This window comes from Balaenoptera borealis (assembly GCF_965194805.1).
Source record: "Balaenoptera borealis genome assembly, chromosome: 13".
Taxonomy (NCBI): Eukaryota; Metazoa; Chordata; class Mammalia; order Artiodactyla; family Balaenopteridae; genus Balaenoptera; species Balaenoptera borealis.
In genome coordinates, this window is record NC_138870.1 from 103,440,876 (window position 1) to 103,463,683 (window position 22,808).

At 55.1% G+C, this 22,808-nt stretch overlaps 1 protein-coding gene across 6 annotated transcripts in view; it reads left to right on the forward strand.

Moving 5' to 3' along the window:
• Positions 1–22,808, forward strand: part of TBC1D22A (TBC1 domain family member 22A) — a 314,445-nt gene that overhangs the window by 210,966 nt on the left and 80,671 nt on the right. For 5 of the 6 annotated variants that reach the window (XM_082350601.1, XM_082350604.1, XM_082350603.1 and 2 more), the window contains one exon: positions 22,210–22,337. The exons of the other annotated variant lie outside the window; for it this stretch is intronic. In XM_082350601.1, coding sequence (XP_082206727.1) covers positions 22,210–22,337 — 128 coding nt within the window. The remainder of the gene's footprint in view (positions 1–22,209; positions 22,338–22,808) is intronic. 6 annotated transcript variants of the gene reach the window in all.

Sequence of the window (22,808 nt, forward strand, 5' to 3'; positions counted from 1 at the left end):
TCACTACAAGTAACTCAATTTCATTTCTTTTTATGGCTGAGTAATATTCCATTGTATATATGTGCCACATCTTGTTTCTCCGTTCATCTGTCGATGGACACTTAGGTTGCTTCCATGTCCTGGCTATTGTAAATAGTACTGCAGTGAACATTGTGGTACATGACTCTTTTTGAATTATGGTTTTCTCAGGGTATATGCCCAGTAGTGGGATTGCTGTGTCATATGGTAGTACTATTTTTCATTTTTCAAGGAACCTCCATACTGTTTTCCATAGTGGTTGTATCAGTTTACATTCCCACCAACAGTGCAGGAGGGTTCCCTTTTCTCCACACCCTTTCCAGCATTTATTGTTTCTAGATTTTTTGATAATGGCCATTCTGACTGGCGTGAGGTGATACCTCATTGTAGTTTTGATTTGCATTTCTCTAATCATTAGTGATGTTGAGCAGCTTTTCATGTGCCTCTTGGCCATCTGTATGTCTTCCTTGGTGAAATGTCTATTTAGGTCTTCCACCCATTTTTTAATTGGATTGTTTGTTTTTTTTGATATTGAGCTCCATGAGCTGTTTGTATATTTCGGAGATTAACCCTTTGTTGTTTCATCTGCAAATATTTTCTCCCATTCTGAGGGTTGTCTTTTCATCTTGTTTATGGTTTCCTTTGCTGTGCAAAAGCTTTTAAGTTTAATTAAGTCCCATTTGTTTATTTTTGTTTTTATTTCTGTTACTCTAGGAGGTGGGTCAAAAAAGATCTTGCTGTGGTTTGTGTCAAAGGGCGTTTTTCCTATGTTTTCCTCTAAGAGTTTTATAGTGTTTGGTCTTACATTTAAGTCTTTAATCCGTTTGGAGTTTATTTTTGTGTATGGTGTTAGGTAGTGTTCTAATTTCATTCTTTTACATGTAGCTGTCTAGATTTCCCAGCACCACTTATTGAAGAGGCTGTCTTTTCTCCATTGTATGTTCTTGCTTCCTTTGTTGTAAATTAGGTGCCCGTATGTGCACGGGTTTATCTCTGGGCATTCTATCCTGTACCATTAATCTATATTTCTGTTTTTGTGCCAGTACATACTGTCTTGATTACTGTAGCTATGTGGTATAGTTTGAAGTCAGGGAGCCTGATTCCTCCAGCTCTGTTTTTCTTTCTCAAGATTGCTTTGGCTATTCGGGGTCTTTTGTGTTTCCATACGAATTGTAAAATTTTTTGTTCTAATTCTGTGAAGAATGCCATTGGGAGTTTGATAGGGATTGCACTGAACCTGTAGATTGCTTTGGGTAGTATAGTCGTTTTCACAATATTGATTCTTCCAATCCAAGAATATGGTATATTTCTCCATCTGTTTGTGTCATCTTTGATTTCTTTCTTCAGTGTTTTATAGTTTTCTGAGTACAAGTCTTTCTCCTCCTTAGGCAGGTTTATTCCTAGCTATTTTATTCTTTTTGTTGCAGTGGTAAATAGGAGTGTTTCCTTAATTTCTCTTTCTGATTTCTTGTTGTTGGTGTACAGGAATGCCAGAGATTTCTGTGCATTAATTTTGTGTCCTGCAACCTTACCAAATTCATTGATTAGTTCTAATAGTTTTCTGGTGGCATCTTTAGGATTTTCTATATATAGTATCATGTCATTGGCAAACAGTGACAGTTTTACTTCCTCTTTTCCAATTTGTATTCCTTTTATTTCTTTTTCTTCTCTGATTGCTGTGGCTAGGACTTCCAAAACTATGTTGAATAATAGTGACAAGAGTGGACATCCTTGTCTTGTTCTTGATCTTAGAGGAAACGCTTTCAGTTTTTCACCATTGAGTATGATGCTTGCTGTGGGTTTGTCATATATGGCCTTTCTTATGTTGAGGTAGGTTCCCTCTGTGCCCATTTTCTGGAGAGTTTTATCATAAATGGGTGTTGAATTTTGTCAAAAGCTTTTTCTGCATCTATTGAGTTGATCATATGGTTTTTATTCCTTAATTTGTTAATGTGGTGTATCACATTGATTGATCTGCATATATTGAAGAATCCTTGCATCACTGGGATAAATCCCACTTGATCATGGTGTATGGTCCTTTTAATGTGCTGTTGGATTCTGTTTGCTAGTATTTTGTTCTGGATTTTTGCATCTATGTTCATCAGTGATATTGGTCTATAATTTTCTTTTTTTGTGATACCTTTTTCTGGTTTTGGTATCAGGGTGATGGTGGCTTTGTAGAATGAATTTGGGAGTGTTCCTTCCTCTGCAATTTTTGGAAGAGTTTGAGAAGGATTGGTGTTAGCTCTTCTCTAAATGCTTGATAGAATTCACCTGTGAAGCCATCTGGTCCTGGACTTTTGTTTATTGGAAGATTTTTAATTACGGTTTCAATTCCATTACTTGTGATGGGTCTGTTTATATTTTCTAATTCTTTCTGGTTCAGTCTTGGAAAGTTGTAACTTTCCAAGAATTTGTCCATTTCTTCGTGGTTGTCCATTTTATTGGCAAATAGTTGTTTGTAGTAGTCTCTTATAATCCTTTGTATTTCTGCAGTGTCAGTTGTGATTTCTCCTTTTTCATTTGTAATTTTATTGATTTGCATCCTCTCCCTTTTTTTCTTGATGAGTCTGGCTAAGGGTTTATCAATTTTGTTTATCTTCTCAAAGAACCAGCTTTTAGTTTTATTGATCTTTGCTATTGTTTTCTTCGTTTCTATTTCATTTATTTCTGCTCTGATCTTTATGATTTCTTTCCTTCTACTGACTTTGGGTTTTCTTTGTTCTTCTTTCTCTGGTTGTTTTAAGTGTAGGGTTAGATTTTTTATTTGAGATTTTTCTTGTTTCTTGAGGTGAGATTGTATTGCTATAAACTTCCCTCTTAGAACTGCTTTTGCTGCCTTCCATATGTTTTGGATCATCCTGTTTTCATTGTCATTTGTTTCTATGTACTTTTTTATTTCTTCTTTGATTTCTCCAGTGATCTCTTGCGTATTTAGTAGCGCACTGTTTAGCCTCCATGTATTCGTGTTTTTTATAGTTTTTTCTTGTAATTGATTTCCAATCTCATAGTGTTGTGGTCAGAAAAGATGCTTGATATGACTTTCAATTTTCTTAAATTTACTGAGGCTTGATTTGTGACCCAAGATGTGATCTATCCTGGAGAATGTTCCATGTGCACTTTAGAAGAAAGTGTATTCTGCCACTTTTGGGCGGGATGTTCTGTAAATATCAATTAGATCTATCTGGTCTGTTGTGTCATTTAAAGTTTGTGTTTCCTTATTTATTTTCTGTTTGGATGATCTGTCCATTGGTGTAAGTGCGGTGTTAAAGTCCCCCACTATTATTGTGTTACTGTCTATTTCTCCTTTCATGGTTGTTAATATTTGCCTTATGTATTGAGGTGCTCCTATGTTGGGCACATAAACATTTATAATTGTTATATCTTCTTCTTGGATTGATCCTTTGATCATTATGTAGTGTGCCTCCTTATCTCTTATAACAATCTTTATTTTAAAGTCTATTTTATCTGATATGAGTGTTGCTACTCCAGCTTTCTTTTGATTTATATTTGCATGGAATATCTTTTTCCATCCCTTCACTTTCAGTCTGTATGGGTCCCTAGGTCTGAAGTGGGTCTCCTGTAGACAGCATATATATGGGTCTTGTTTTTGTATCCATTCAACCAGTCTGTGTCTTTCGGTTGGGGAATTTAATCCATTTACATTCAAGGTTATTATTGATATGTATGTTCCTATTACCATTTTCTTAATTGTTTTGGGTTTGTTTTGTGGGTCTTTTTCTTCTCTTGTGTTTACCACTTAGAGAAGTTTCTTTAACATTTATTGTAAAGCTGGTTTGGCGGTGCTGAATTGTCTTAGCTTTTGCTTGTCTGAAAAGCTTTTGATTTCTCCATCGAATCTGAATGAGATCCTTGCTGGGTAGAGTAATCTTGGTTGTAGATTTTTCTCTCTCATCACTTTAAGTATATCCTGCCACTCCCTTCTGGCCTGCAGAGTTTCTGCTGAAAATTCAGCTGATAACCTTGTGAGCATTCCTTTGTATGTTATTTTTTGGTTTTTCCTCGCTGCTTTTAATATTTTTTCTTTGAATTTAATTTTTGTTAGTTTGATTACTATGTGTCTTGGCGTGTTTCTCCTTGGGTTTATCCTGTATGGGACTCTCTGTGCTTCCTGGACTTGGGTGACTGTTTCCTTTCCCATGTTAAGGAAGTTTTCAACTATAATCTCTTCAAATATGTTCTCAGACCCTTTCTTTTTCCCTTCTTCTTCTGGGACCCCTATAATTCGAATGTTTGTGCGTTTAGTGTTGTCCCAGAGGTCTCTGACATTGTCTTCAGTTCTTTTAATTCTTTTTTCTTTATTTTTCTCCTCGGCAGTGATTTCCACCATTTTGTCTTCCAGCTCACCTATTCGTTCTTCTGCCTCAGTTATTCTGTTATTGATTCCTTCTAGTGTATTTTTCATTTCAGTTATTGTGTTGTTCATCTCTGTTTGTTTGTCCTTTAGTTCTTCTAGATCTTTGTTAAACATTTCTTGTATTTTCTCAATCCGTGCCTCCGTTCTATTTCTGAGATTCTGGATCATCTTTACTATCATTACTCTGAATTCTTTTTCAGGTAGATTGCTATTTCCTCTTCATTTATTTGGTCTTGCAGGTTTTCACCTTGCTCCTTCATCTGTGACATATTTTTTTGCTGTTTTATTTATCTTTTATGAGTGGGATTGTGTTCCTGTCTTACTGTTTCTTTGGCCTGAGGCTTCCAACACTGGGGTTTGTAGGCTATTTGGTAGACCTGGGTCTTGGTAGTGAGATGAGGAACTCCATGAGACCTCACTCCGATGAATATTCCCTGGGGTCTGAGGGTCTCTGTTAGTCCAGTGGTTTGGACTCGGAGCTCCCACCACAGGAGCTTCGGCCCAACCCTGGGCTTGTGAGCCAAGATCCTGCAAGCCGCCTGGGGTGGCAAAAAAGAAAAAAAGCACAAAATAAAAAATAAAATTAGACTGGGAAACTAACAGATATGTTAGGAAGAATATAAAAGTAAAAATATAGATGAATCAACAACTGGAAGGTACATCAGTACCACGATAGTAAAAAAGAGGAGAAGGGAAAAGAAAAAAAAGGTGTGGGGGGGAAAGGCCTTGGCTGTGGAGGGCAGGGCCTAAGCAAGGGCGAGGTTTGGGTGGTGGGCGGGGCCAATGGTCAGGACCCACAGGGCTGGAAAAGGCCCTGGGGACTGTGGGTGGGGGGATGGGCTTAGGCTCAAGGAACAGAAGGGGCCCAGGCGTGCCCCCCACCCCTGGTCTCATGGGGCAGGGACCTCACCTGGGAGCCCAGCAGGCTTCCTGGGCTCGAGTGGGCGGGGCAATCACCCTCCGCTTCTCTCCTGCTCCTCCTGGATGGCTCCTCCCGCCTGCCTCTCCTGATCTCCCCGGCCTCAGGGGCGCTGATCCTGTCTGGCCTCCACTTCTCCTCCCCCCTCAGTCCCTCTACGTCCTACTGGTTCACTTGTGGGTTCCTCCCATCTCCTTGGGCGCCAGAGTCCCCCACCAGCGGCTGGCAGGTGCCCTAGTTGTGGAGAGACGCTAACTCCGTGTCTTCCCACACCGCCCTCTTGACTCCACCTCCCCTATTTCAGTTTTAAAAAGGAACATTTGAAGATACTCAGCCTCAGCAGACATGTAAATCTGGTTATATCTGTGCTTGGTTTTTCTCAGAACACTTAAAATCAGATCTTAAAGAACTGCTTCACAGACTAGTGAGTTTTCCCGTGGGGAAGGAAACAGGCACAGAAAGGGACTTCGGTGCATGGTTCCTGGTGGGGCAGGCCCAGCGGAGGGGAAGTGGGAGGAGACAGGCGCGCCCACCCCCTAAAGGCCCGTGACTCCTTTGCAGGCCAAGGCCTGCTGGGCTCTGCCCTCAGCTGTGGAGGGACCATAAAGCTGAGGCCCGGTGGGCCGGGGGGAGGTGGAGAGACCTGGTCATTAGTCAGCCGGCCTGGACCGGATGGCCAGTGAGCATAGCCCAGAGGGAGTTCTCTCCACACTCTAAACTGTCCTAGGGCTGCCTGGGGAGGCCAGAACCACCAGCAGAAATGTGCCTTCTCAGGCTCATCCAAGCTCTGCTTTCCCTTTCCTGGAGGAAAAATGGGGACAAATCCTTCCTACCTAATCTTAGCAGTGTCAGATTTAGCAAATAAAAATATGGAACACTCAGTTAAATTTGAATTTCAGATCAATAATGAACCATTTTTTGTTCGTTGGATGCAATATTGGGTACATACTGAAATCCAGAGTTCACTGAGCCTCCTGTGTTTTATCTGGCAACTCCACAAAGGGAGAGTTCAAAGTTGCGTCAAGTTGGAATTTAAACTTAGTCCTAAGCTTGAGGCTGCCCTCTTCTTCTAGAGGTTACAGGTGGCGATGAAAATACGGCTCACACATGATGGGTCATTTGAAATTAAAGTATACACGTGTGCACACACACATACACGCCAGTAGACACACACACACCCTTACACGTATATGCACACACACGCACCAGTATACACACTCTCCCACACCAATGTACACATACATGCACACACACACCGACACACACGTACACACCAACACACGCACGCACCAATGTGCACACACCCCTCTGCGCTCATACGTGCCCACTTTAGATGTGGTTCATTTTCTGGGCGGGACTGCCGTGCTTGAGGTTAGTTACTTTCCCATTCTGCTGAGGGGCAGACTGACCTCGTTACACATTCCGGCCACCCGACATGTCCACAGAGGGGCAGCCTGTCTCTCGGGAGGGCTTCTTGTTTATGCCAAAGGCTTGGATTGACCTGTACACCAGCTGAGCTCATTTGAATTTCCTCAGTGCAGACATTGTGATGAGGCTGGTCACCAAGTGATTTTTTTAAGTGAAGTTACTCCTCTTCATTTGGTTGGATCAGTTTCTGACTTATTAATCATTATGCTCTGAAAGGCTGGCTTAGGGCGCCTCGACCGTCTGGTGAATATATTCACAGTCGCCCTGGGGATGGTTGGATTTTTTTTTCGCTGACCTTGGATGATGACCTTCGGAGATGTGTTGTGTGTCACTCAAGTCCTCGCGCACAGCCGCGTGGGGCTGCCCGTGCCGCCCGGGACACTCACCTGGTTGATCCCTGCCCATGAGTGCAGGCGGGCTTGTAGGAGGTTCCTGCCGTCCGCCTCCTAACAAGATCCGCGTCTTCCTCCTCTCTGGTCCACCATCCACGCTGCTGCTGATGTGACGGCAGTTGGACCTCGGGACTCGCGGTGCGGTGGCCTCCAAGGCCCTTCGCGGTTTGATCCCACACCCCTTCATCCTGCAGCCAGCTTTAGGCCGTGCTGAAGCCTGGGGCTGTTTATTTTTCCTTAAGCACGACATGTGACCTCAGCCGTGCTGGGATCCCTGTTCATGTTGTTTCCTTTGCCTGGAACGCCGCGGCCACCCCCCACAGGCAGTTAGGCACCCCCCCTCCCCATTTGCTGTGCGTGGCAGAACAGGGCAGTGCTCCAGGCTGGGGCGGGGTTTGACGGGTGGAGGGAGGGCAGGCAGGTGGGATAAGTGACAGATGTGACTTTGGCCTTCAGGGAGCCCACGGCGGAGGAGGAGACCCACCGCAGGACCAGGACATGCTGACGCAGCCTGGGGAAGCTCAGTGGCCCCGTGCTCGCCCACCCGGTGGGCCTGCTGCCGTAGAGGGTCTACGGGACGCCCTTCTTTAGGCCGTAGCCCGGGAGGTGCCGTTGACAGTCCCAGGAAGATGTCACTGTCACCCTGGCCTAGGGTGACACCAAGCCCCTGGGGCCCTGTAGTTTTCCTCTGAGATGTCCTTCATGGTTTGGGGCCACCACCAAATATTCCACGGCCAGTCCGCTGTGACAGGGCTGCTGGGGGCCCGGAGCGTGTGTGCATCCCTCCGCAGGGCGTCTGTGGCGCGCTGGGTGGGGTGGGGGCCGGTGTGCGGTCTGCAGGCCTGGATGTAGACGGCAGCCTGCCCGCCCCCCGGCCCCGTGCTCCTGTGTTTCCCATCCTTCCTCTGAGGCTGTGGAAACCCTTCCCTTGGGGGGTCGTCCTGGGTGCTAAAGAGCAGTGACAAGCTGGGGGCCTGTAAGCTGGTGGGAACCTGAGGGACGGGTTGACCTCCCACTAGGGGGTCAGAAGGAAATTAGACGCTAGAGTTTCCGTCCCCTGGTGACAGGGGCTGCTGGTCCACGAGCAGACACGGGAGGCAGGCTAAGCAGCCGAGGAGAGAAGGTGGGCCCTGCTTTGGGCTCCTTGGAAACCATTCCTGAACGTTTCTGGCTTGTCCTGAACCACCACTCAGCACAGGGCAGGACTTTGGAGGCTGGCGTGCGTTCAGATTCTGGTTCTGTTGCCTCAGCGGTGGGTGTGGGTGGGGAGTGATGGCCCCGCGGTGGCCATGGTTTCCCTGGGAATGAGAGTCAGCGCAGGGAAGATGCTTAGGACGGTGCCTGGCCCGTCATGAGCCCAGCCAACTTTGTACCTGTATCATCTCACCATCATTTTTATCACCTGCGTAGCAGGCGGGTAGCCGTGGGTGGGCTAGCACTCCTTTGGTGGGATTAGTCTGGGGCCTCTGCTCCCTGGGCAGGCGCCTCTGTCCACCCCCGGATGCCCGTTAGCGTGGCCGATACTGACCCAACGCAGGGGGGCCAAGGGGAGTGCCGGCTGTCATTATTATTAAAATTTACACTCTCACCCTTCGGGGAAGAAATGCCCGAATGCACTCCTGGAGAATAGTTTTATCTCGGTGTGTTAAAGGCTTAATCTGCGTGTACATTTTCCCTTCCCTGTGTTTTTAAATTTAGGTTAAATGCGATTTTAATGAAATTTCTCTGAAAGCTGTCTCGACTACATTGTAAGGTTAAAATTGACTTATTCTTTCAAGATAGAATTCAGTTACAGCTAGTAAACTAGATTCAGCTTTATTACCATCCAAGTGAAAATATTTTTATTACTGCTACAGTGTAAGCCGTCGGAGAGCAGAGGATAAATCAGCGGAGGGGCCCTGGCCCATGGAATATTCAGTGCGTGACAGTGAGAAATAACAAGCTCCCCTCCCCCGCTTGCATCTTCATTAGGCCCCGGAGTGGCTGATGGGAGCCGGGAAGGATGGCGATGTTTCCTTTGAGGCGCGGGGCCCTGGTGGCGGGCAGAGCACCCGCGTGACGGCAGTGCTGTCAGGCACGGGAAGTCACGTGGGCGCGGCGACTCCTCTGTGTGTCCCTCACCAGCCCGTCTCCCTGTCTCGGGCCAGGGCTTTTCCCCCACGGCCAGCGTCCTTATTCCGGTGGCTCCGTGCTGTGCCTGCCTGAGGCCTTTGGACAGCAGGTGGCCCATGGGTTCTCACTCTCCCAGGGCGTGTCCGGCTGATTTAATGTGCCTTCAACTGAAAACCCACATGGCTATTTGGTTGCATTTTTGGGAAGAGGGATCTATTACTCAGGCCAAAAAAATCAAAGAAGGAGAGGAAGTTTCCCGTAATCTAAAAAATAACGTATTATGAATAAACCCCTGGGTCTAGTTCAGCCTCCATCACCGACTCTGAACTTGGTTGCTGCTGCTGCTAATAATAATAATGATAATAATGGCAGCTGGCATCCATTAGGTGCCAGCGTACAAGGCACTGTTCTCGGCTCTTTCTCTGCATCACTGTGCTGGTTTTTCACAGCGCCCCTATGAAGTGGTGAGTGACCATCCCCATTTTGAGAGCCCTGCCCCTTCTCTGGCCTCAGTTTCCCCTCAGGCCGGATGATCTCCATGTGGCCTCCAGCTCTGCCCACCCTGCATTGGTACTGAACATGGGAGAGCCCACTGAGCTGTCTCCCAACTGTGCGGGGGACCCGGTGGTATCCTCGGGCTCTGAGTCACACTCGTCCCCTCCTGCGCCCCAGATTTCCTTGGGGAGCAGCAGCCTGTGGCCGCACCGTGGCCGTGCCCGCCGCCAGACCCCTCATGCTCCGCCCCTCTGGGGACTCCTGGCAGCATCTCGCGCCCCACGCGTGCAGGGTGTGCTCCGCGCCCGTTGGTGGGTTAACAGTCAGGTGTTTGCCGTGCTTCCTGCACAGGGGGGCGCCCTCAGCGTCCGTGGCTTCGAGTTGCTTCCGTAGAGTTTGAAGATGAAGCTCCCCGTGTACAAAGTGCAGGTGTGGGTGGGTGTTAAAGCAGTTTCCGTGTTGGTTATTCTAGTCTCTAGATGTTTGTTGCACCACATGGGTTTCCTTGGAGGCTTTTGTTTTGCCTGAGACTCTCAGGTCCCCCTCCTCCTGCCCTTCAGTCCGTAGGATGGGCGGTCGGATACCTGGGAAAGCTCGTAATATGTGCCAGTGTAGCCCCGGCTGCGGCTACATCATTTGTAAAAGGGACAGAAAAATGCTGCATATGCAGGACAGACGAGCAATTCCTGGCTGAGTCGCTGAGAGCCGACCCTCTCGTGGCCGTCTGAGAACTGTCCGGCCTCAAAGTGAGTCCCCACTCCCACCCTCCCCCGCCAACCCCACCGCTGGCCGAGCTGGGCCTTCCTCGCTGGGACCCGAGGGCCTCTCGGACTTGCTGGCTTCTCCCGCTAACTGACCTCTGTGCTGCTGTAGAGACAGCGCTTTCTCTGTGCAAGAGCCTTGATCCCAAGTGACCATCTTCACAGACATTTCCCACCACCCCCAGGGGTGTCGCGTCATCGGGGGAAGGGCGATGCCTGCCAGAGAGCTCGGAAGGACTCGGCTCCACTGTGCTTGAGGGGCTGTACCGGCCCGACGTGAAGGGTCAGTGGCTCAGGGGCCCCCGGGCTTAGCACCCCTGTAGCCGTGCTGGACGGCCCCGCCCTCCGCCCTCCGCCCTCCGTCCCTGCCCCTGCCAGCCTTCGCTGCAGGAGCCCGGTCCCAGAGGCTTCCCCACCGTCGTCCTAGGGCCTGGGGTCAGGCCTGTAGCCGCCTCCAGAGCCTGAGTGGTGTGTGGGGGAGTCGGGCTGGGCCCTGCCACCTGGGACCCTGCCTGACCCTCTCTGGTTCCCCACTCCCTCCTTTCTAGGCCTCCCTGTCTCCCAGACCTTTGTGTTTTCCTCCCACCCCCCGAGCAGGTGGAGAGGGATCTGTTTCCTTAAAATCAAGGGGCAACTCTCCTCCCATGTCTGGGCTGGCAGGGTCCCGGGAGGGTCTTGGGGCTGGCGGCCGGCAGGTGGGACTGCACTGACATGCCCCCCAGGACAGAGCGGGGTTTTTAAGACCTGGAGCTGAGGCGTCGGTGGCTTTGACCATTGAGGACGTTCTGTCCTGTACGAGCAGACAGAAGGTTAACAGTTGCTCCGGGAGTTCTTCCTTCCAGGCCCGCACTTAGCACCGGCTCGTAAAAGACTCCCCGTTCACAGGCAGGGCCCTCGAGATGGCCGGGCCACCACCACCCAGCCCGCTTTACGGCCCCAGGAAGTGGGTGAAGGTGGGCTGGGGTGGGACGGGGAGGCGGGTCGGTGCTTGTGTTAGAGATGCTGCACCTGTGTCTTGGCCGGCCCTTCTTCCCGGAACCACCCGGAGGTGCCAGCACGGAAGGCCACGTGGGGATTACTGGTTCGCCTTCGGCTGCTCCAGTGGGGGCCTGTTTACCTGGGATGCGGTGATGACCACCCAGTGGGTAGGGAAAGGCGAGCACGCGAGGCCTCCCGAGCAGTGAATTAGCCGCCTTTCTCCTTAGTGATGCTATCTTTGTGACCCTCCACCCGAGATTGATGTCCGAGGTTTATTGCCAAACCGAGACGAGTTAATTAAATTGTTAAGTAGAGACTTCCAAATAAAGCAATTCTCCTTGACCTTAAGAAGAAAAAGTTGTCTTGGTTTTGAATGTAGGCCATCAAGTCTGCTTTTGAAATGATTCCCCGAAGCCATTTTTGTTCATGGTTACAAGCTGCTGGAGAGAGTGTGGGTGGCTTTATCTCCCTTACTGTAAAGAACCAACGTCCCTCTGAAATCAGGAAGGGAGGCCGCCCCGGCAGCCGGGCTTTTCCACGCGGGGCTTGGTGGAAGGAGGACAGTTTATTGCACGGGGGTCAGACTCCTTTCCACAGTAATAAGCCCTTTCAAGAAGGCAGAGGAGGCACGTGCTGTTTCTGTGAGGGGAGACCTGAGATGGGCCCTCAGGGCCCCCCGTACCTCAGGCTGTGGTCCCTGGCGGGCCCACCCTCAGAGTGCTTTCCCTGGCCCATCCGAGCACCAGCTCCGCCCTGCACACACGCCCCCATCACCGCGCAGGGGACAGTGCAGTCCTCCGTGCTCTGCCGGGCCCGGGTCCCCCCCCCACAGAGACCCCTGGTGTCACGTCTGCGGTGGTAGCCCTCCTGTGTTCTGGGGGGTGGGCAGGATGGGGAGGGCCGGGGTGCGGGCACAGGCCGTCCAGCTGCTTCTCGAAGCCCCCCACTCTGTCCCAGCACCCCCTCCCCGCCTCTCTCCAGGGCCCAGGGCTGTGGGCTCGCCTCTTGGCTCCGCGTGGCCTGGGCGCAGGCTGAAGCTGGCCAGGCCATCGGGGGAGCCCTCTTGTCCGTCTGTCTCTGTCTCTCTGCCTTTCTCTGGCCCTCGAGTGTTTGCCCCCTCCTGTCGCTGTGCGGGGTGCCGGGAAGGAGGAGAGGTGCGTGCAGGCATCAGAAGCCCCTCTAACGGCCTCTTAAGCCGCCCTGGTCCAGGCTGGGGTCCCGGACAGGGGGTGCCAGTGGTCTCCGCCGGGCGTTGCCTGGGAACAGCCCCGCACCCAGCAGCAGTGGGAGCGCTGGGGCGCTGGGCACTCAGCCCGTGATGCTCTGCCCGCAGCAGGCACTCGGTGCGTCACCCGTCCCCACGGCTGGTGAGGTCAGGGCTGACGGGACCTGCACCTGACACACGGGGACTGAGGCCGCCAGGAGCGTTCTGCTCAGGTCACACAGATGCAGTGTCCCTCCGTCCACTCTGATGAAGTGTCTATTGACCCTGGAGCCCATGCTTGTTGCCCCTCGGTCCGGGCTCCTGAGGGCCCCTAGTGTGTCCCTGCGTGTGCGTGTGTCCACGTGTGCGTGTGACCGTTCCAGTCTCTAGTTGGCGCCCTGCCGAGGGGGCTCTTAGCACCCCTCCTTGGAACCCTTGACAGCGACAAGGAGACCCACTCCCCCCATCTTCCCCAGTGCGTGGCAGCCAAGGGCCCTGAGCTGGACACTCATGCAGCCGGCTCTCTGGCGCGTGGGGACACGCTGGCACTGGGCGGTGAGAACGCGGACCTGCGGCTGTCCTCTGCAGCTGGCACCTGGGGGGCACCGGAGAATAGCAGGCGGTTAGGGGCTGGGGCGAGACGGGCACAGAGAGCCGTTGTCACAGAGCTGCCCGTCGTGTGTACCTGGGAAATGACACCGTGCGACGGGACTCAGGGCTGAGGGGTGCGGGTCCCCACGTGGCACCTGGGGAGCCTGGAGGGGGTCACTTTGGGTATCCTCACATTGTCAGCTGCGTGGGGAAGGTGTCTCTTCATTTGATCTGCGCCAAGCAGCCTGAGGACAACGAATGCTTTTAGCTCCATGTTAAATGGGTGCCTTGCCGGGGTGTGCGGACACCGTGGCCCACCTCCTTCTTACACTTGGATGCCTCCCTCCTGATGGCAAGGAGACCTGCAATTCCCTCCTGGCGCCCTTATGCTCACTGTCTTCACACCGTCCCCGGGTGTGGAAAGCGCTCCAGCAGGAACGGCATCCTGGCCTGAGACCACACGTGTACAGGCGTTCCGGGTGAGCAAGGTTTCCCGCGGCACCACCCGTGTGGGCTGTTCTGCGTCGTTTGCTTGCTGCCAACAGCAGCGCGAGAGCCAGGGCTGAGAAGAGCGGCTGGGACAGGAAATCCAGCCATGCTGGGGGGTCTCAGCAGGTAGGATGGGGGCGGGGAGGGCTGGCTCCTTCCCGGGAGCAGCCCGGCCCCTGGAACGTGCTGTGGGTCTCGGTTGTAGGCGAGCAGGGTCAGCCGAAGGCCGTTGTCTTCCTCCTGCTCGTCCCCTGGTGGAGAGCGGCCTCTGCTTATCTGCCACTCAGGCACCTGCAGAGCCCCGCCTGGCCTCCCGAGCCTCCTCTGAGCCCTCCTCACTTCAGATGCCCCCGGGCTGGCCGAGCAGCTGAGGGTTGAACTAGGGCCGCCAGGAGAGTCTCAAACACCTGTCTCCCTGGTTCGGTCCTTTCCTGGTGCGCAAGAGCCCAGCCCTTCCCAGTAGCATGGGGCTTCGACGGCTCATTAACACTGTGTGCACTTGTGTGCTGGTGCCCGAAACCCTGGTGCACCCCCTCTGTCTTAGCACTGGGAGCCCTGGGGGGGCCTTCGGAGAGGCCCCCTGAGCACTTGCTGGCCTGTCAGCCAGCCTGGTCAGGGCAGCCCAGACCCTGGTGTGGGTGCTGGCCTCCTGGCGGGCAGATGCCTGGTATTCATGCCCCAGGTCCCCCGCTCCGCACCGTGGTCACCTGGCTGGCCGGCTCGCGCCTGAGGAGCCCCAGGTGGATGTTTGGGGAAGCTGCCTTCATGGCACCCACTGTTGAGTCTTTAGTTTACGCAGGTGTCCCCTGGGAGGAGGAGCCCCACCATTCGCTCATCCCGAGGGCCAGGCCAGGAGCGGCTGCGTGTGTGCAGAGAGCACCCAGCCATGCAAACCTCAAGGCCACCAAAGTGTCACAGGCGCTCTCTAGAAGTTGAGGTGAGGGCACTGAGGAAGGGGGCTCAGCTCCAGGGTGGAGAGAGGTCAGAAAAGGCTTCAAAAGGGCAGTAATGCTTGAGCTGTCTTGAATGTGGGGAGGCACGGACCAGCCAGTACCAGGCGCGGGGAGTCTCAAATCGATGTCAGACTCAGACACGTATTTTTTGTGGCGTATTCTCAGTCTTAAAGTGCATCAGGAGAGAGGGAAGACTTCTGGGAAAGCTGTACGTCTTCAGTTTCATTGCAGACTTGGGTGGTGTCAGGGCTGGCCGCCTGCCCACAGCGAGCTGAGATCTGTCCACAGTGCAGCTCGTTGAGATCTGCACGCCTCACCAGCCCCGCCCTGTGTCCCCTCTAGAACCTTGTACGGGTGTGGGGGGATGGAGCCGAGACCCATCCGCCGGATCTGGCGTCGCACCCACTTCCTCTCTTCTCTGGGCGTGGCCAGGGCTGGGGGCAGGGAGCCCTCATGTGGCTTGTGGAGCGGTCGGTGCCCCGCGATGTGGGCTCCGTCTCCTGCACTGCGTGGAAACAGCCCCAGTTTGGGGTGTGTGTTGAGGTGCTCGTGAGCACACCTGTGAAGGGAGCATGACTTCATACCTCGTCGCTTCAGTTCTGTGTCGCTCCGGAAGAACTCGTATTTTGAATGATGTTACTGTCGAAAACATAGACCTTGACACCTCTCCAGGGATGGAAAGATGGTGTGGGTGGTGTCAGATGAACGCTGTTTCCTTACAACCTGCTGGGAAGCTTCATTCCATCCCGCTCTCGTGTTTATGCTGGGGTCCTGAGAGTGTGGTGGTGTCCCTGTCCCCAAGGCCAGGTGTGCCTGGTGTGACCTCCTCCCGGGGGTGTACTGCCCATTTTACAAACGGGTGGCAGCCTGTAGGGTCCGACCCGCCGTCACCGCCACCCCCCTTCTTCCTATATAACAAGCTAGCGACCCCGCGGCCTGGCCTGGGTGTTGAACTAGCCTTGGAGGAGTGACCTGGGGGGAACGTATGTGCAGTTGGGCCCCTGCCCTGATGTCTGACTGGATCTGAACCCTCAGGGTCGTTTAATGCTGGAGGAAGTCCTCTGCTCGTACACCAAGTGCCGCGTGGGCGCCCCACAGCACACTTCTGCTACTCCCTGCCAGGGTGAGCGCCAGACCCCCGTGCCGGCTCAGTTCTCCAGGAGGTGCCAGCCGCACGCCCGTGGCCCCCAGGCCGCCCGCACTTGTGACCCATCAGTGATCAAGGCAGCGGTTGCTGGGGCCCCAAGGCCTGATCCCTCGCTGGAGCAGCTCACAGCGCTCAGGAGAGCCGGCCAGGGAAGAGGGGCGCAGGGTGAGGTCGGGAGGGTCCCGGGGACTCGGCGCTTCCTCTCGGCCCTGGAGTCAGGGCCTGTCGCCCTCCACAGTTCACGTGTTCACCCGCTGAGCCCGTGCGTCCGGAGTTTTTACTGGGGCTTCCTCACGTGGGCGTGATGGGCCGAATCACGGGCCCCCCTGATGGAGCTCAGTGCCCAGCTCCTGTCGTGTCCTGAGGTCCGGCCTCTGCGAGCCCCGACCCTGAGACCCTGGGACCAGGGGCTGTCACCTGTGGCCCCGTCAGAACACGTGTGTCCCCTGTGGCTGGAGGGGCAATGCGTCGGCTGGTCTCAGGTCCTGGCAGAGCCCCTGCCCAGAGCCTGGCCGCCTTCCCACTGTTTGTCTAGGTCCCCGTGTCCTGAGTCCGCTCCCTCTGCCCCTTTGCTCGCTGCGCTGTGATGGCTGAGCAGGGTCCGTGGGGAGCCTGACGTGGGCCCGTGGCCCGAGGCCTTGGGAGCCGTGTCTGCTCTCGGGTGCTTTCTTGAGGCGGCTGAGAGCTGGCTCCCTGTTCGGTGGGGGCCTTGTTCGCCTGCTCAGAGCTTCCCTGGCGGATGTACTTCTGGAATGAGGCTTAGCTGCCCTCCCTCCCTCCTCTTGGTCTGGCACCAAGAGAAGGGCTGGGAGGGGCCTGGCACCTGTGTCGCATGCCCACCGAATGGCAGCCACTACCCCGGGACTCTCCCGAGAGGGTGCTGTGAGGGAGCTGGGGCTCTCCCCGTTCCAGGGAGGGCCTGGAGGCGCTGAGAGCCTAGAGAACCTTCTGGAAGCTGACCTGGGATCTGAGCCCAGCTCTCCTGATGCTGTAACCCGAGGTCTCTCTACTGTTCTCCAGTCTGACCTGGGCTCTGCTCTGCCTGAGGAAGAAGACAGGCCCGCTCACTGCATGAGCGTGTTGTGTGCGTGGGGAGTGGAGTCACGGGTCCTGGGTCCTGCGCTGCTTCCTTCACTCCCCCCGTCTGCCCGCCCGGTCCCCTCCCAGCTCGGGCCCTCTGTCCTCCTGGTGGCCTCTGGGGGTGGCCCCTGCAGGTCTGTCTGCAGCGGGGAGCCCTGGACGCTTCTCCCCCGGGAGCTGCTGGGCCGGGCGTCACGCGTGTCGTCCTCTGTCCCGCTCCTTCCTCCCGCCCCTTGGCACAGCCCTGCGCCCCGGGTCCTCGGCTGGGGGTCCTGGGCGTGCGGCTCGGCCCTGCCCGTTTGGGGCTGATGCTTTCTTCTAGCTGTTTGTTCTTACCGTCCATCAGCCCTGGCAAACGAGGAGGGTGGGTGAGCCCAGAGCAAGGCCTCCTTGGCTGCAGAGAGGCCCGCGTTCACTGTCAGAGACTCTTGTTTTTGTTCTTCTTTATCTTTTTAACTGGTTAGAGGATTGAAATCTCCATGCCCCCCACCCCAAACCAAAGCCTGTTCGGGCCTTGCCCAGCAGAAGTGGGTTGGGGGGTGGCTTGGGGCGGTTTTCCTTGTCAGGTATCTACGTGTGAGCAATTAGTTTCACTCTTTGGGCAAATAAATCTGAGCAGTGCCTGGCCCTGCATAAACAGTGCCTATTCTTCATGCCAAGTCAACGGGATACATGTTTTTTTTCCTTTTTAGCATAAATCTTGGGGCACAATCTGTTTGTGTAATTTATTTTTGTTTTTAATGAAGAAGACAAGGTGTTGCAGCAGAATTTCCAGCCTGCAGACGTGCTGTTTCAGGTGCTGGGAGAAGCGTCCGGCACGTGCTGGGCGATGGGCACTTCCTGTGCCTTTGTGGCGGTCTGCCTCAGAAGGCCTTGATGGAGAAACGTCTCCTCAGCCTGAAAGATGATAATTACATCTGCCTGCTCACTCATTCCACATCCCCTCTAATTTCCAGTGAAATGGAAATTTCAAATGCAGAATTACCGCTAACCGAGTTACCTTTATCAGTGACAGAGCATCTGCTCACAGTTGCTTATAAGAATCTTTCCAGCACATACATTTGTGCTCCGATGTACATAAATGGAAAATAATGGCTGGAGTTTAGGCGTCCATGTTTCAACACATTCAGAGCAGGAGGCGGCCTCTCCGGAAGTTCACTGTGTGCGTTAGGAGGTGGGCGGGGGCAGTGGCCGTATCACTCTTCATTGTGGCTTCCGGAGAAGCCAGGTCATCAGTGAGAAACGGCCACCTCCACGTGACCAAGGAGTGCGTCCCGCAGTCCTGGGATGGCTGCTCCTGTTGGCCTCGAATCAGCTGGGGTGGCCTGGTCGTGGGTCGGAGCCTGGCGGCCGAGGCGCGCATCCCCACCAGGTGGGCCTGGGGCTGCCTGCTTCGCTGCGGTCGGGAGCTCGGGCCCTCAGGACACTCAGAGTCGGTAACTCTGGTGAAATAGACAACTCGGAGGCTCAAAGTTGCATTTTCTTTCTGTCTCTCCTGCACGTTGCTGAGCTCATGGAGGGCAGGACGCCGGCCATGTCTCCTCTGTAGCTTCACTGTCACAGGCGGTGGGGTACATGGAGACCCCGAGAGCTTCCCGGAAAGAGCTGATGAATGAGCAGCCTCTGTCCGTGTCCTCGTGGGGTTGACGCTGTGGCCCTTGCTCTGCAGAGGCCCCGGCCGTGCCCAGGGTGCTGGTACCCGGCGATACCGGGCGGGTCTGTGGGCCCATCTAGCATCGTGAGGTCATTTCAGGGCATGGAGAGGGACAGTCCTGAGTCTGCCGCTGCCGCGTGCACCCTCGGATGGGCCACCTAGCGTGCTCCTCGCGTGGGCACAGGTCCCGTGGGCGGGAGCTGGCCACTGGGCTGTTGGTCCTCGCGCTCCGGCTGGCATGGGCTCCACTGGCCGAGCCTGAGACGGGGTGGCGTCCGCCAGCGCCTCGTCGGGCGGGCCTCAGGTGGGACTGCCGGAGGAGAGAAGGGGTTTATTTTTACTTGTTTGGTTAGGTTCCTTCAGTGACAGATGTTCCGGAAATATGTGTTTAATTTTGCAAATCAGTTTGCTCGCCAGTTCACGTTACAAAGGTGTCGCGTGCCTCCTGGGCACTTGTTAGAGTTGCTTGTTTTCCCCGCTTGTAAACGGTGACCTTCTGCGTCAGCTGAGGAGGCCAGTGGCACTGTGGGTGCAGGGACGTGGCTGGGGGACTGCGGGCAGCTCGTTCCACGCCACCGCCCTGCCCCCGCCTCCGAGCGCGTCCGGCCCCGGCCGTCACTCCACTCGACCCGCGAATGTGCCGGGCACACGCCACACGCCAGGCCTGGCTCTGTGCCAATCCCTGGGTCCAGACAGGGTCCCGCCCCACGGGCACCGCGGTCCAGGGGGACCCTGAAGAGGGCCTTTGACGGCTCGTCAGCTGGCGGGCCGACACCCAGGGCTCCACAACCCGTGAAAAGTCACCTGAATCCGCGAGGGTGAACTCGGAGCGGCCCCGCCTTCCGGATTATCAACACCCGGCGAGCGCCTGGCGTGGGGTGGCGTCGGTGCCCCGCCCGGGCCTGGGCAGGAGGCGCCTGGCCCTGCCGCCCGCTGCTCTCTGTCCTCGGCCCCTGTGTCCCGTGGAGTTTTAGTGGCTAGTGAGTGGCGGGTCCTGGAGCTCCTGATCGCCCAGGCCTGTCCTGGGAGCAGCCCCTGCGGGTCCCCCTCCTTTGGGCGCTCTGTATTCAGGAGGCGGTTTTCTCTTCGGAGCTGTCACCGCCCTTCCGCCCGCTCTGCCCCCGCTGCCGACTGCACTCGTGGAAGCTCACTGCCCTGTTTCTGTGTAAAAGATCCTTGTTCAGTAAATTGATTCATTTTCTGAACTGCCGGTTTCCAGGTGTTGATGGTATTCGCGTTTCCCGTTGGCCGGCGTGCTCGCGTCGGTGCCCAGGCCTCGGCAGGGGCTGCCGCCCTTGGGGAACAGGCACAGGGGGCCACTCAGGGCCCCACGGAACTTTCCAGCTTTGTAGCTGCTGCTGTTTTCAGCTTAGAAATAAATCTTAATTCTTTAAAAAGAACAGGATGTCCATCGCATTGCTGGAAAGCTCCGCAGTATCTCGTCGTGGAGAAATAGGAGGAGGGGGATAACTGAGAAATGGGCGGTTTATTCACATGTTCAGTTACCCATTTTCTAACTTCATTCATTCCCTCATTCATTCATTCACCCGTCGTCTGACTCACGCTACTGGGCACCTAGTATGTCCCAGGGCTGCAGGTGCGGAGGGGTCTCAGGCACCACACCTGCTGTGGAGCAGCTCACGTCCTGGGGCGGGCTCGGCCCTAAGCAGCGAAGCCCGGGCAGTGTGACACAGGGTCTGGGGAGGCTGGCGCAGGGGGAGGGACTGGGGCGGTGCCCGGGTGGGGCCTGGCCGGGCACACAGTGTCACCCGAGCGGGCGCAGTGCTGGGGGCCGAGGGCTGAGAAGGGAGGTTCTGGCCCAGCTGGTCCTTCTTTGTCTGCCAGCTGGTGTTTCTCAAACTGTGGGCCATGTACGGGGCCCTCACGACGTCTGGAGGGGAACCCCCTCGTGGTATTAGGTGGCCCCCGAGCTTACAAGCTGGGCACACAGGGAGGACACTTCCCCTTGCAGACCCCGGGGCCCTCCTCGGTGACAAGCCGTGTGGCTCGTTTGTGCCGGGGCTGCCACCCTGGAGGCTCCACCGGCTCTGTGCTGTGGCTCTGCTCCCACTTCATCCTCCGCTGGAGCAGGAGGGGACCGTTTTGGGTCGTGAAGTGAAGTGAACAAGTAAGTGTATTTAGTACAACACAAGCTGATTAGAAGCTGTAGAGCGGACCACAGAGCCAGCCCTGCCCTGCGTGGGGAGCCTCTCCTGGGACGCGGACCCTGTGCCAGCGGCTGGAGCCCCGTCTTCCTCTGTCTCTGGGGGCCCGGGTGCCGAGTCCTTGTGTAACTTGTCCCTGAGAGGGCTCCCAGCACAGGTGTGTGGCTGGCACGTAAGAATCTTCTGGAGACACAGAAACTCAGATCCCGCCGGGAAGATTGTGATCCAGAAAGTCGAGATGCACCCGAGAAGCTGTGTTCTAACAGCCGCCGAGATGAGGATGACATCTGGGAACCCCTGAGGTCACTGTCCGCCCACACTGCAGCCCTCTGAGCTGGCCTCGCGCTTCCCTGATCCCCTGGCTGCCGCTTGTTTGTTTGCCGCTTCTAGAACTTTCGTCGGGAGCACTGAAGGAGCTGTACACTTTTTCAGGGTTGCCTCTCAGGGCAGGCGGGGAGCGGGGGGTGAGACCAGAGGAGGAGCCAGTGACTCCGGGCACGTGTAGACACGGGGCCGTGGGCCACACTCGTGGGTCCTGGTGGACAGAAGTCAGGGTGGGAACGTCCCAGTCCCCAGTCTGGATAATTAGGCCATACTTGCCTGTTTTGTAAGGCAGCACCCGTCCTCCCCTGGCCCTTCGAGTGGCTCTTCCCAGGGCAGAATATGGGGAAAATGGGGCACAGTCGCCATGAGCCCCAGAGTCTCTGCTTCCTTGGAGGGGCACTTCCAGGGTCCCAGGACCTCGGAGCTCCAGTGAGCTCTGAAGCCTTTCCCGCGGGTTGTTGAGAGCCCAGCAGAGAGGCCTGGGCGGGGAACGCTGGGGGCTCGAGCCGTGGAGTGCCGTGACGGGGAGAGACTCGGTGGCTGGTGGGAGATGGCGCTTTGGGCCTGGTTCTCCCCAGGGGCCCTGCTGTCTTCACAGAAGCCCCAAACCTGGGATCCAGGGATGGGCCCGCCTGCCCCCTCACTGGCCAGGCCCGGGAGCCCGTGGGACCCAGGCTGGCACGAGGTCGAAGCCGTCCCCTCTCTCAGGACTGCAGCCTGTATCTGGTGGACCTGCCTGTGGGCCAGACGGGTGAAGGTCAGCTGAGCCCCGCCACGTGCCCCCAAGCGTCTGCCGGCCTCTCGGACCAGTGCCGCCATCTGTAGGGCAGGACTGGGCCTGCCCGTGTTCCTGGGGTGGGGCTCGGGGCATCCCAGACGGGGCGCACACTCCGCCCGCGGGAGCTGTCGTGGTCCTAGTTACCGTTACCGCCGTCACCACCCGTATGCCTTGAGGAAGAGAGTCTGAGGTCTTGGAGTGGAAGTTCCTTTTCCGTCCGTGCTCCTTGAGGGCAGTGGCTCAGCTGGTTGGAGGGGTTCCGAGGTGGGCCCGGGGCCTCAGGGAAGGGGCAGGCCTCCGGGGGCTCTCCTGACAGCCGCGGGGCCTGTGTTTGTCCCTGCAGGGCAAGTCCACCGGCACCTGGACCAGCACGAGGTGAGGTACCTGCAGTTCGCCTTCCGCTGGATGAACAACCTGCTGATGCGCGAGGTGCCCCTGCGCTGCACCATCCGCCTGTGGGACACGTACCAGGTGAGCGGCCCTTGCACCCCCCTCCCGCGGGGTGCCCGCGGCGGGAGCCGGGCCAGGTCCTGCCCCCACGAGGGCCCGGGCCATGTCCTCGGCACCTCACCTCCTGCCACCTTCTGCTCTGGGTCCCTTTGCTGTGCTCGATTTTGCCTTCAAAGCATCCTTCCACTGAAATGCGGTCTTTTTAAAGTCCACTTCTGGCGTTCTTGTCATCTGACTAGATGTAAGACAGGGAAAAGAACTTTCTGTAGTTTTACCTGTAGCTGGATTTCATCCCGCTGTGCAGTTTGCACTTTGGCAGGTGTAACTCCAGCGAGACTCTGAGCTGCATCTACCGGACACACTCACGCTCAGGACTCACACCTTGTCTGTGTTTTGAGTCACTCATGATAAAGATTTTAAAAAGTCCCCGACAGATTCAGTGCGCTGTGAAGTTTCCTCCTCTCCACAGCGTTTTCTGGAACAAACCACCTT